Source organism: Molossus molossus, unplaced genomic scaffold (assembly GCF_014108415.1).
Source record: "Molossus molossus isolate mMolMol1 unplaced genomic scaffold, mMolMol1.p scaffold_m16_p_19, whole genome shotgun sequence".
NCBI classification, from domain to species: Eukaryota; Metazoa; Chordata; class Mammalia; order Chiroptera; family Molossidae; genus Molossus; species Molossus molossus.
This window is the reverse complement of record NW_023425354.1, coordinates 14,311,143-14,325,029: the sequence shown is the minus strand read 5'-3', so window position 1 is coordinate 14,325,029 and position 13,887 is coordinate 14,311,143. Positions and strand designations below refer to the sequence as shown.

The 13,887-nt window shown below is 37.2% G+C and overlaps 1 protein-coding gene across 11 annotated transcripts in view; it reads right to left on the bottom strand.

Moving 5' to 3' along the window:
- Positions 1–13,887, bottom strand: part of CDC27 (cell division cycle 27) — a 73,958-nt gene that overhangs the window by 42,690 nt on the left and 17,381 nt on the right. For 9 of the 11 annotated variants that reach the window (XM_036268249.1, XM_036268250.1, XM_036268247.1 and 6 more), the window contains exons 3-7: positions 7,702–7,849; positions 5,497–5,622; positions 2,888–2,985; positions 1,416–1,570; positions 1,099–1,310 (exon numbers count right to left, since the gene is read on the bottom strand). In XM_036268249.1, the coding sequence (XP_036124142.1) occupies positions 1,099–1,310; positions 1,416–1,570; positions 2,888–2,985; positions 5,497–5,622; positions 7,702–7,849 (739 nt within the window). Of the gene's footprint in view, positions 1–1,098; positions 1,311–1,415; positions 1,571–2,887; positions 2,986–5,496; positions 5,623–7,701; positions 7,850–9,145; positions 9,191–13,887 lie in introns of those variants that run through there. The other 2 variants (XM_036268252.1, XM_036268258.1) reach the window with 2 other exon arrangements.

The following is a 13,887-nucleotide window of genomic DNA, read 5'->3' as shown; positions in this document are numbered from 1 at the left end:
TAGACTATTCCACCCACCATAACTAAAATTTTAAAAAACCAATCCAACAAGACTAAATTGAGCAGCAACTATTGATCTCAGGAGATTTATTAGAAATAAGAGTGGCTTTATAAAAGCTAAGTTCCAAATGATCAAATTATTTCAAATTCTTGGAATTTATGGGATTTAGACACCATTACAGAGAAAATGTTTGTAGAGATCATTGAATCCATTTATGAATCCATTTATGGATTGGATGAGTAGTTATCATCTCATGGTTATACTATTTTAATAGCTTCCTGGCCCTGGGATCCAACTCACAGTCCATTCTAGCATATAATTTTTTATTTTGATACTTTTGGATATGTATCTACTGGGTTGGGTTCCTGTATTTATACATATATACTTCTAATAATTTTGACAAAAATATTTCGTATTAATAGGTGTCATTCCTTCCTCCATCTCTGGAAAACAGCACTTTAACAACAACCACTGTCTGATTATATAATAAACATTCCAATATTTCAAGAGGTGCATTACTATTCACTGATGTACAACCTTAAAGACAACGTCTTTTTTTGTTGTTAATCCTCACCCGTGGATATTTTTTCCACTGATTTTTAGAGAGTGGAAAGGAGGGAGAGAGGGAGGGAGGGGGAGAGAGAGAGAGAGTGAGAGAAACATCAATGTGAGAGAGACACATTGATTAGATGCCTCCCACATGACCCTGATGGGGGCCAGGGATGGAACCTGGAACCTAGGTACATGCCCTTGACTAGGAATCTCACCCGCAACTTTGGTCTGCAGGCCAACGCACTAACCACTGAGCCAGACTGGCCAGGACAAGACAACATCTATTAATGCATACACTAGCTCAACAGGGCATACTTAGAGTTTAAAATTTTTTCCAATATTTAATATTACATTTTTATCACAGGTACTTTATTTTTTTACTTCATTTTCTGAAAACAGAATAAATCCATTACTGACTTATTAAATGCCTCTATTTCCATAATGATTTATAAGTTGTTGTTCATAATAATTCCTATTACTAATAATATGAATTATTACAATATTTAATATTACAGCATATTTAAAACTATCTTTTGTTTGTCTTACCTGGGGGTTAATGGACTAAGAGCAGTTGGTCCTCCTAATAAGCTTCGACCAGTTTTTGGTTTATTTTGAACCTGTTTAGATAATATGGAAGTTCCTGTTCCAAGAGGGACAGTATCTGGTGAAATTACAGCTGAATCAATATAAGACACTGAGGAATCTGTATTCAAGGAATACTTTGAATTGGAAGATTCTAAATTCAGTCTGTTTAATTCCTGAAACAGAAAATTTCTATCATGTCATTTACAATATATCATTTAGTTCAGAACATTATTTTTCATTTTCATAATATTTTGAACAGTAGAATATGATACACTTACAATTGTGTCCTGGGGTGTTTCCGTAAGAACCGTCTCAGGCTGTCTGTGAGATAAATTATGATTAGATACTACTGTTGTGCAAGAGTTGGGCAGACAGTTGCTAAAGTTCTGTAAAGAGGTTAATTTAAATGTTTGGTCAGGATCTGGCTTTTCACCTGTGGGAAAAAAAGAAAAAGTTTGCCTCTGAAGAAATGAAGGTTAATTTTTTTTTTTTCAGGTATGTATAAATCAGTGGAAATGGCCCCTTTCCAGAGTTTTAAAGTTCTCCTGTCTGTTTCAGCTGTTCAAATTAACCTCCCAAAAGCCCATTCATCAATTTATTGCAAAAGTTACCCCTAACATAAAGCTGTAAATTTAGGAAATAAACTAAACAGCAATGACGTTGATTTTAAATATAATAAACCACAGGAAGATGTAGGTTTCTGTGTTTGTTGTAAAGCAGAAAGATCTAGATCTCTCATTTTGCTCAAGGTAAGGAGTGAGGAGAGTTGAAACCCACTAGATATCACAGTAAAGTTTTAAGCACTTTCATGTATATAAACACAATGTTTTTTTTTTATCCTCACCTGAAGACAATTTTTCCATTTATCTTCAGACAGAGCGGGTGGGGGGGGGGCATCGATGGGAGAGAGACACATTGACCGGCTGCCATACACACAACCCCAACCAGGGCCAGGGACAAACTGCAACCGAGAGGTATGTGCCCTTAGTGGGAACTGAACCTGGGACTCTCTGGTCTGCGGGTCAACACTCTAACCGCGGAGCCAAACCGGCCAGGGCATAAACACAATGTTTTAAAATGATCCTTCATTCCTGGCCAGTGTGGCTCAGTGGGTTGAACATTGTCCCATGCACCAAGAGATCACCAGTTCAATTCCAGGTCAGGGCATATGCCCAGGTTGTGGACTCAATCCCCAGTAGGGGGCATATAGGAGACAGCCCATCGATATTTCTCTCTCACATCCATGTTTCTATCCCTCTCTCCCTTCCTCTCTACAATCAATAAAACATTTAAAAAAATAATAAAAAAGAAAATGATCCTTCATGCATCCTAGAGCGCATATATATATGCGTGAAATTATATATATAATTTTATATATATATATATATACATATATATATATATATATATTTAGACACTCTCTCCACATATTTTCCACGTCTTATTTATATTACAGTTTCTGCACTGGACATTCTATTTATTTCTTTTCTTATCCAGAAGGCTGTTTTGGAGAGTGCTATACTCATAATACAATTCATGCTAGAGGACAAAAGAAAGGCCACATTATTCCTAAAAACATATAATTCTATCTTATTTCTTGTTCTCAATTTTAACAACCCTTAAGACTTTGAAAAATATGTTTTTCTGGATAATTTGTATCATATTCCAAAAATTAAGCAGGAAAAAAAATAAAGAAGAGGAAATGGGGACCGCCCCTCCCACCCAACCACAGTCACTTCTATAAACCTACCTATTTCACATAATGATTCAAAGGGGGACCAGAGGAAAGGATTTAAACTAAGGCTCTTTTGGTAACATTCTGATCCTTTGGCAAGCCGATCTGTTTTGCTGTAAAGACAAATAGATTAGACAAATTACAAAACCGAAACATATATTATAAAGAAATTTCTGGTACAGGAATTAGGTAAATCCTATAAAAAGTTCTGAGAACACTCTTCTTGATGCTTCCCTAAATCACTAATTTCCTCTTATTATCATCCTCCAATCTCTATTATTTAGGCAGATCAAGCCAAAAGTCAGCTAAAACAAACAGAACATGAATGGAAAGGAATGCTAACAAAATAAACTATCAGTGCCATCTTGAATATTATAATGCTTTAAATTTATTGTCAGATACTAGAATTACTGAAGGAGATATAAAAAACATCCAGCCCTGGCCGGTTTTGCTCAGTGGTTAGAGCATTGGCCTGCGGTCCAGAGAGACCTGGGTTCAGTTCCCGCTAGGGCATGTAACTTGGTTGCAGTTTGTCCCCGGCCCTGGTTGGGTCGTGCGGGTGGCAGCCACTCAATATGTCCCTTTCATGTCGATGTTTCTCTCTTCCTCTCTCTCCTTCCTACTCTATCTAAATAAAAAATGATAAACTGTCCTCGGGTGAGGATAAAAAACAAACAAACACCCAAATGTTTCAGTCTCATTTTCTTAATTTTTAATATAATATTCTTGTGGTAGCCCTGGCCAGTTTTGTTCAGCGGTTAGAGCATCAGCCTGTGGTCCAGAAAGACCAGGGTTCAGTTCCCACTAAGGGCACGTACCTCGGTTGCAGTCTGTCCCCGGCCCTGGTTGGGTCGTGTGGGTGGCAACCACTCGATGTCCCTTTCACGTGGATGTTTCTCTCTCTCTCTCTCTCCCTCCCACTCTATCTGAACAAAATATGGGAAAGTGTCCTCGGGTGAGAATAAAAAAAAAAATAATAATATTCTTGTGGTAATTTGTTAGTGACTTAAATGCTTTAAATATAGCATATCTAAGTGATCAGATTTTCTAACAATGTAGAGGTGATAGCTCTTAAAAGAAAATTTTATGTTTCTAAGTCAGGTGTATAAAGGCTTACATTTAGAATGTAAACAACATCCCTGAAACAATATACTTGTAACAATCTAGAAATTACTAGACTAGTATTGTTATCTCCCTAGCTTTTAAATGGGAGGGTGGATGGGGTTGAGGGTTAGTGAGACTCATTGAAGCTTTCAAGTAAAGAATACAATTACCTGGTCTGAGGTGGAAATTCTTCATTATACATATAATGGGAAAAAAATTAAGATACAGCAATTCTTCCAAAACTCTATAAAGGGCCAAGTGGCATCAAACCAAGATTTTCAAGAGAGTCTTCAAATAAAACTATAAGCTAAAATATATAATTTGTTATAAGTGCTGTCTGTCAGTATAATCTCAGAGAACTGTGAAGAAGGCCCCCTTGGGAAACTAGAATATTAGTTTGCCTTACTTCCAAATTTTGCAAGTAATAAACATAAATACCACTATTTGAAGGATATCTAGCTTCCCATACTTTCTTAATTTGATTCAATAAACACATTTTTATATTATCTCTTTCCTGTTTGCTTGTACAATGTAACATAAAACAGATGTTTTTATTTGTAAGAATTATTTATTGCCCAGAAAAGTGGTGGACAAACTAATTCAAGAACAGATTGAATAATCTAGTTGAGAAAAAATATTCTAGAAATGTAAGAGGTGATCCTTTGTAATGAAAATCCTCTTCTCTAATATTATTTATTTATTTATTTTTACTTTAGCAAAAGAAAAATTCTTTTAAACTTTTAATAAGTTGGCAAGGCTAATTTTTATAAGCCATGATCTGATTACCAGATCATAAAATGGAAGAAATTTAAAACAAAATTAGTGTCTGCTAAGAAGAGATTAGATCCACGTATATATACACACAGAGAGTGATACAGATAGATGTATAAATAATAGAAGAGCTAACTGGGGAAGAAGACAGATATGGAACTATAATGATTCGATCTGGGAGATAAATCTCTAATTATTCATTCAATAGAGAGATAAAAAGGAAAAAAAGATTTAAGAAAATTAAACAACTTGGAGTATTCAAACTTTAGATGGACTTTTTACTAAACCCCAGAAAGGAGTTTCCCTAATTGGGGTAAAAATAATTATTTAAATGGTATTGGGAAGAAACAGATTAATCTAAGAACCAGCCTTACTATCAGTTGTATCCTAAACATAGAAGCCTCATGTGCTACTGTAGACAAAAAGACTAATAAAGTATCTATCAAAATACTGGAGATAAAAGATAACAAGCCCTGGCTGGGTGGCTCAGTTGGTTGGAGCACTGTCCTGTACACCAAAAGGTTGTGGGTTCAATCCCCAGTCCTAGTGCATATAGGAGACAACCAATGTTTCTCTCACACATGGATGTTTCTCTCCCTCTCTCAAATCAATAAAAACATATCCTCAGGTGATGATATCTAGGTCATGGAACTAGAATACTGTGTACTACTCAGATCAGCACAGGTATTTAAAACCACAGAGCATTCTAGTATTGGAGACAATTTTTTGATAATTCGAAAGATTCTTACCAATATACATGTCCCAGCAATGAAAGAGTAAAGCAAGCTGAATCACCAAACTCAGTAACAATATCATCATGGCTTTTCTGTTTATTAAACACTCCACCAGATAAGATCTGTTCCCCTTCAGCAAGCCTTTAAAACAAATTTACAGATATTAAAAAGTCAATATAAAAAGTCCTCAGTGTAAATACATTCTTCATTACTAATGTTCTCTCTTAATATAAAAATAGGTAAAATAAAAAGCTCATGGTACTTTCAGAATTCCAATAAATTTTTATTTAGAGTCATTTGGGAGACTAAGAATTTGTGATTTTAAAATTCCCATCTTGCCTTTAAAAACAGAACCAGTTAAATTTAGTCTTTGTATGTTCAAATCTCATCTGAACAACATATACAATACTCATGTCAAAAGAAATAAAAGACTGGCCCTGGCCAATTTGGCTTAGCGGTTAGAGCATTGGCCCACAGACCATTGAGTCTCAAGTTTGGTTCCGCCAAGGGCACGAACCTTGGTTGTAGTGCGTCCCCAGCCCTGGTCGCAGTCCCCAGGGAGGCAAAGGGTCAATATGTCTCTCTCACATCGATGTTTCTCTCTCTCTCTCCCTTTCTTCCTCTCTCTCCCTCCCTCCCACTCTATCTGAAGATAAATAGAAAAATATCCTCGGGTGAGGATTAAAAAAAAGAAAAAAGAAAAGACCATTATACAGGGGGTAAAATATACATGGTTTTTCATTAACAAACATGGTGACCCTTCTTAATTCTATAATTACTTGAAACAGAAATTTGCAAGCAAATTAAATAAGACTAACATACTTTATTAAAAATTGCATACTTAATGGCCTCAGTCATTTTTAGGTTTATAAATGGAACTTGAATAGCACGTCAACTCTATTTTTCAATTAACTTTTCTTGATATAGAAAATCATAAACTTTAACCAAAGGAAAAATTTTTGCCTGATTTCAGTATATATATTTTCAGCATATCAGAGTTTATAATGGTTTGTATTTTAAAGTTTTTTCCAAATCATCATGTAGAAAACTCTCAAGTAAGTTTACATATAAAAGGTAATATCTAGCCCTGGCCGGTTTGGCTCAGCGGTTAGAGCATCGGCCTGCGGTCTGGAGAGACCCGGGTTCGGTTCCCGCTAAGGGCATGTACCTTGGTTGCAGTTTGTCCCCGGCCCTGGTTGGTCGTGTGGGTGGCAGCCACTCGATGTGTCCCTTTCACGTCGATGTTTCTCTCTCTCTCTCTCTCTTCCTCTCTCTCCCTCCCACTCTATCTGTGCAAAAAATGGAAAAATGTCCTCGGGTGAGGATTAAAAAAAAAAAAAAAAAAAAAAGGTAATATCTAAAGTTTTTTTACTGTCAGTGAATTTTTTTAAAAAACTATAATGATTTGTAAATGGAGTAAGAATGTCTAACATAAGAACTGGCTTAAGAAACTGGTAAATTAAGTAAATAGATCTTTAAGAATTTAACATTTAGAATCCTTGGAGTAAAAATAATTCAGTAACAAATTTCTCAGAAAGTTATACATATTGTAGCTAGCTTTAATTTAAAAGCCATCAAATAAAATCTGTAAACCTACAAACAAAATATATACACAGGCTTTTACAATTATACGTCTAGTCACTTTTATTCCATCTCTTAGAGGACATAACTACCTATACCCCTAGCTGTTTCCAAATTCAGAACTGGGACACTGACTTGGTTTAACAGTAATGTGCAAAAGAAGTACTCTCCTGAATCTGCCCCATTGCTTCAAAGGGATAGGAGTAGTGGTTCACAAACAGAATGATCTTGAAAGGCCAATAATTACACAACTACCTAGACACAAGAGAGCATTAATCGCAAATGAAGTGGTAAGTAGGTTTCAGGCTTATCCCAATTAGCCTAACAATGAAAGCAAAGGAAAGGAAAGAGCACTCGGGATTTTAGACAATGATATAAATTAGTTATAACTTAAGTTTCTCCAAAGTTAAATTCAATTACTTATTACCATAACAATGAAGTCTTTCCATAACAAAAATAATAATGTTACAGAAAATTGTATAAACATTTTGAAAAGTTACTGAAATGGCAAATCTCTACTACCAAAAAAGAGGGGAGAAGGTAATCAATCATAGTTTAATCCATCAAAAGAATTTTATCCCAAATTCTACGGTATAAGTAGGAACAAAATTAGATAGAAAAAAAATTTTTTAAACTTACTTGCTGAGATCAACACAACATTTTGCAAGCAGGTATTTACATTGCGGTGTAGTACAACTGTGTCCTTTCAAGAGTCTATATGCTTTATATGCCTTTCCTGAGCGGTAATAACAGGTTGCCAGTAAAAACAAGGCTTCTTCTGAGTGTACTAAGAACACATATGCAAAAAAAGGGGGGGGCATTATTCAGTAGGTTAAACGGTAATCATTGCTTATCTGGCAATAAACTAGTTTAGCAACAAAAAACATAAGCATGTCATTTAGTATAAAACAATAATTTATAAATCAAAATTCCAATTAAGGAGAAATACTTTACTGATAGAAAAGTTAGTTCCCCAAGTCCTAATTACTGTCTTCCTACAGTGAACCAAGGAGATAATACAATGAAGACAACCATGGTATTCTCTGTAAATCCTTAAGAAAAGCACGCGTGCGCGCGCGCGCGCACACACACACACACACACACACACACACACACACACACCTCTCTGTCTTTAAACAGACCACCAGTAAAGCATCTTGTTTTTTGTTTTGAATTGTTTTTTCCTTTATTGATTTTAGAGAGAGACAGAAACATCGATGAGCAAGAACATCGATTGGCCACCTCCTGCACGTCCCCCACCCGGGATCGGGCCCACAACCTGGGCATGTGTCCCAACTGGTAATCAAACCAGCAACCTCCTGGTGCATGGGTCAACACTCAACCATTGAGCCACACCAGCCAGACGCATCTTGTTTTTATGTAATATTTTTCCTAATAGATCTTTTGAGAGTATAGAAGTCAAATTTCATTACAGAGGAAAACTCAGGGTTATACATTACCAATCTGAAATGATTTCTAAATTCAAAAAGGGCAAGATTCAATTAATATATGGCAAAGGAGGCAAGAACATACAATGGAGTATGGACAGTCTTTTCAATAAATAGTATTGGGAAAACTGGACAGAAACATGCAAAAAAAAAAAAAAACTTAGACCACCTTCTTACACTATATATAAGAATAAATTGAAAATGGATTAAAAACTTAAATGTAAGACTTGAAACCATAATGCTCATAGTAAAATCTGTGATATTTCTCTTAGGAATATTTTTTCTGTCATAACTCCTTAGGCAAAAGAAACAGAAGAAAAAATGAACAAACAAGACTACATAAAACTAAAAAGTTTTGCACAACAAAGGAAACCAACAAAACAAAAAGACAACCCAATGAATGGAAGAACATATTCACCAATGATATGGCATTAACACCAAAAATTTAGAAGAGCTCATACAACTCAGCACCAAAAAAAAAAAAAGCAATCCAATTAAAAAGTGGGCAGAAGACCTGAATAGATACTTCTCTAAAGAGGACATACAAACAGCCAACAGACATACAAGAAAATGTACAGCATCACTAATTATCAGAGAGATGAAAATTAAAACCAAAATGAGATATCACTTCACACCTGTCAGAATGGTTGTCATCAAATCAATAAACAAGTGTTGGCAAGGATGTGGAGAAAAGGGAATCCTCTGTGGGTGGGAATGCAGATTGGTACAGTCACTATGGAAAACATTATGGAGGTTCCTCAAAAAATTAAAAATGAAACTGCCTTATGACCCAGCGATTCCGCTTCTGGGTATATATCTGAAGAAATCCAAAACACTAATCGAAAGAATATATGCACCCCTATGTTCATTACAGTGTTATTTACAATAGTCAAGATATCAAAGCAACCCAAGTGCCCATCAACAGGTGAGTGGATTAAAAAGTTGTGGTACATATGCACAATGGAACATTACTTGGCCATAAAAAAAGAGTAAGTCTTATCATGAGACAGCATGGATGAACCTAGAGGATATTATGTTAAGTCAGACAAATACCATATGATTCCACTTATATGTGGAAGCTAAAGAATAAAATAAATGAACAAACAAAACAGATTCAAATATTCAGAGAATAGATAGATGGTTGCCAGAGAAGAAGGGGTAGATGAAAAAGGTGAAGGGATTAAGATGTACAAATTGGTAGTTACAAAACAGTCATGAGGATGTAAAGTACAGCATAGGGAATATAGTCAGTAATGCAATAACTATGTATGATGCCAGGAGGGTACTAGAAATATTGGGTGAAACGATTTGCAAAGTATGTGATTATCTAACCATTATGCTGTACACCTGAAACTAATACAAAATAATATTGATTGTAAACTATAATTGAAAAATAAAATTTCTTTAAAATGAACCAGATTGAAAATAAACAAATAAATAATATTGAATAAATTAAGTAATAATACTGATACATTCTTGAATTTTTTTTTTTTTTTTAATTCTCACCCGAGGACATTTTTGCATTTATCTTCAGATAGAATGGAGTGGGAGGGAGAGAGGGAGGAAGAGAGAGAGAGAAACATCGATATGAGAGAGACACATCGACTGGCTGCCACCCACACAACCATCAGGGGCCAGGGATAAACTGCAACCGAGGTACAAGCCTTTAGCAGGAACCGAACCCCAGACTTTCTGGTCCGCAGGCCAACGCTCTAACCGCAGAGCCAAACCAGCCAGGGCCATTCTTGAATTTTTTTTATTTTTATCTTTATTGTTGAATGTATTACAGATGTTCCTCATTTTTCCTCCACTGACCCCCTCGTCCCCATTCCCGCCCTCCCTCCTGTGTTTTCCCACACTGTTTGTTGTCTGTGACCATTGGTTATGCATATAAGTTCTTTGGTTTATTTCTTCCCACCCCCCAATCCCCTTCTCTTTGAGGTTTGTCAGTCTAGCAACCAGTTTGTTCTTCTTAATCCCTTCACCTTTTTCACCCATTTCCCCAGGCCCCCTCCCATCTGGCAACCAACAAAATGTTCTCTGTATCTATGAGAATGTTTCTGTTGTGCCTGTTCATTTTGTTTGTAGATTCCATTGCCGATAGATGTGTATTCATTGCCATTTTATTTGTTCATATATTTTATCTTTTTCTTCAAAAAGACCCTTCATATAATAACGGTTTGGTGGTGATGAACTCCTTTAACTTTTTCTTGTCTGGAAAAGTCTTTATATGGCCATCGATTCTAAATGACAGCTTTGCAGGATAGAGTAATCTTGGTTGTAGGTTCTTGCTTTTCATCACTCTGAATATTTCTTGCCATTCCCTTCTGGCCTGTAAAGTTTCTTTTGAGAAATCAGCTGACAGTCTTATGGGAACTCCCTTGACTAACTGCTTTTAGCTAACTAACTGCTTTTGTCTTGCTGCTTTTAAGATTCTTTCTTTGTCTCGAATCTTTTGCATTTTGATGATGATGTGTCTTGGTGTGGGCCTTTTGGGGTTCATCTTGTTTGGAACTCTCTGTGCTTCCTGGATTTGTATGTCTGTTTCCTTCACCAAGTTAGGGAAGTTTTCTGCCATTATTGTTTGAAATAGGTTTTCGATTTCTTGTTCTCTCTCTTCTCCTTCTGGCACCCCCAAGATGCGAATGTTGGCATGCTTGAAGTTGTCCCAGAGGCTCCTTACACTATCCTCATTTTTTTGGATTCTTTTTTCTTTTTGCTGTTCTGATTGGGTGTTTTTTGCTTCCTTATATTCCAAATCGATGGTTTGCTTCTTGGTTTTACCTACTCTACTATTGAATATGTGTAAATTATTCTTTATTTCATTTAGTGCCTCCTTCATTTCTAACTGTGCATCCTTCATTTCTGACTGGTCCTTTTTAATGCTCTCCAGGCCCTCACTAAGTTCATTGAGCATCCTTATAAGCAATATTTTAAACTCAGCATCTGTTAGGTTGCTTATCTCCATTTCACTTAGTTCTTTTCCTGGGGTTTTGTTCTGTTCTTTCATTTGGGACCTGTTTCTTTGTCTCATTTTGGCTGCCTCTCTGTGTTTGTTTCTATGTATTACTTAACGAGAGGTATGGGGCTATCTGAGACCAGATGCTGCTTGTTTGAAAGAATTTAGGAAAACTTGAAGCAAGATCCAAGACAGGCCAATCCTATGGTTAAGCAACTGGCAACAGCTGGGTGGGCCTGAAAGTTGGGTGGGGCGGGGCCTCAGGGAATCACCAGGGCGGAGCTACCAGTGTGAGCCAGGTTGCTGGAGTCCCAGATATGGAGACTGTCTGCTGCTTCAGAAAAGGACTCACCAAAGGAATAAAGGCCTCCGACAGCACATTTGTACTGGAGAAAGCCCCCTCTCCAGCCCTCGCTCCAGTACCAAATAGCTCAGTTCTTCCCTGTATGTCTCTGGCGCCCCTCGAGCTGCCTCCCTTCCAAGCTTAGAGGGAGTGAGTCTGATAAGTCCATGCACAGGCCCTTTAAGGAGCTACCTGGGGCTCCAGCCGTGTCAGCCTCCCTGAGCCTAAGTTCCTGCTGGTTTTTCCAGCCAGAATTATGGGAACTTCTCTTCCTGGCACTAGAACCCTGAGCGGGGCGTCTGGTGTTGGACAGGGACCCCTCAGTCCTCAGGGAGGACCTTCCCAGTCAAGGTGTCCTCCTGAATTTTATCCGCCACACGTGGGTTTGGGACCAGCCCGCCACCACCGCCTATCCTACCAGTCTCAATGTGGCTGCTTCTTTAATTCCATAGTTGTAGGACTTCCATTCAGCTTGATCTCAGGTTGGTTTGAATGATGGTTGTTCTGTAGTTTAGTTGTAACTTTGAGGTGGTTGTGGGAGGACGTGATACCGCATTTACCTACACCGCCATCTTGACCAGAGTCCCCATTCTTGAATTTTTTTTAACTACCATGAACCATATATTTATTGTAGTTATAGAAAGATGACAATTTTCCAGCTACTGTAGCAATAGGAGAAAATATAAATGACAAAGCTGATGGAGTTCAACTACAAAAAAATTAAAATATTAGAATAATGTAAATAAACAGAATTAAGATTAAAAAGCAACAATCTGGGGCAAATATGTAATAAATAAAGATATAGATCACAAAATAAGAACAAATTTAAAACAAACACTTGAGAAAATACCCATCAATCCTTCAGTTTTAAAAATGTAAGAAAAGCCCAGCCAGTGTGGCTCAGTGGACTGAGCATTGTCCCATGCACTGAGAGGTCCCGGTTTGATTCCTGGTCAGGACACATACCTGAGTTGCGTGCTCAATCCCCAGTAGGGAGTGTGCAGAAGGCAGCCGATGGATGTTTCTCTCTCACATCGATGTTTCTATCTCTCTCTCCCTTCCCCTCTCTCTAAAAAATCATTGAAAACATAAGTTTTAAACAAATGTAAGACAGTCCGGCCAGTATGGCTCAGTGGTTGAGCACTGACTCATGTACCAAGAGCTCGTTGGTTTGATTCCCGGTCAGGGCACATGCCCAGGTTGTAGGCCAGATCCCCAGTGGGGGACATGCAGGAGGTGGCCAATCGGTGTTCTCTCTCATTGATGTTTCTCTCTCTCTCTCTCCCTCTTCCTTCCCCTCTCTCTAAAAATCAATAAAGAAAAAAAAAAGTAAGACAAAATGCCTCATAATTTTCAAGTAGGCAAAGATATATTGAGCCCTGGCCAGTTGGGCTCAGCGGTTAGAGCGTCAGCTTGTGGACCAGAGAGTCCTGGGTTCAGTTCTCACTAAGGGCACGCACCTCAGTTACGGTTGGTCCCTGGCCCCGGCTGGGGTTTTGCCGGTGGCCACCAGTCAATGTGTCTCTCTCACATCAATATTTCTCTATTTCTCTCTTCCTCCCTCTCTCCCTCCTGCTCTATCTGAAGCTAAATGCAAAAGTGTCCTTGGGTGAGGATTAGGAGAAAAAAAATACACACACACACACACACACACGTAAATAGTCAAATGTAATACTGATAGACCTATGAAGGAAGTTTTACACTGTTGGTGACACTCCAGATCATTACACCTCTCTCTGTTGGGTTATCAACTGGGCAAAAAGTAATTGGTTGTAGAAGTGACCCTATGACTTGTAAATTCCATTTTAGAGTATATAATCCAAGGAAATGACTTAAAAAAAAAAAAAGCTGTACCCAATTATCTAAATTAGCATATTAGAAAGACAATTACAATAATCAATGACAGAAACAAAACATACATTACTAGATGTTTACTGAACATTTATTACCATGTCAGAAGGCTGTGACATTATTTCATTTAATTTTATTACATTTAATTCTTCAATTTTATAAGGTTATTATTATTCTTTTTAGTTTATAGCTGAGAAATCTGTAATACTCAGACATTAAGTAAC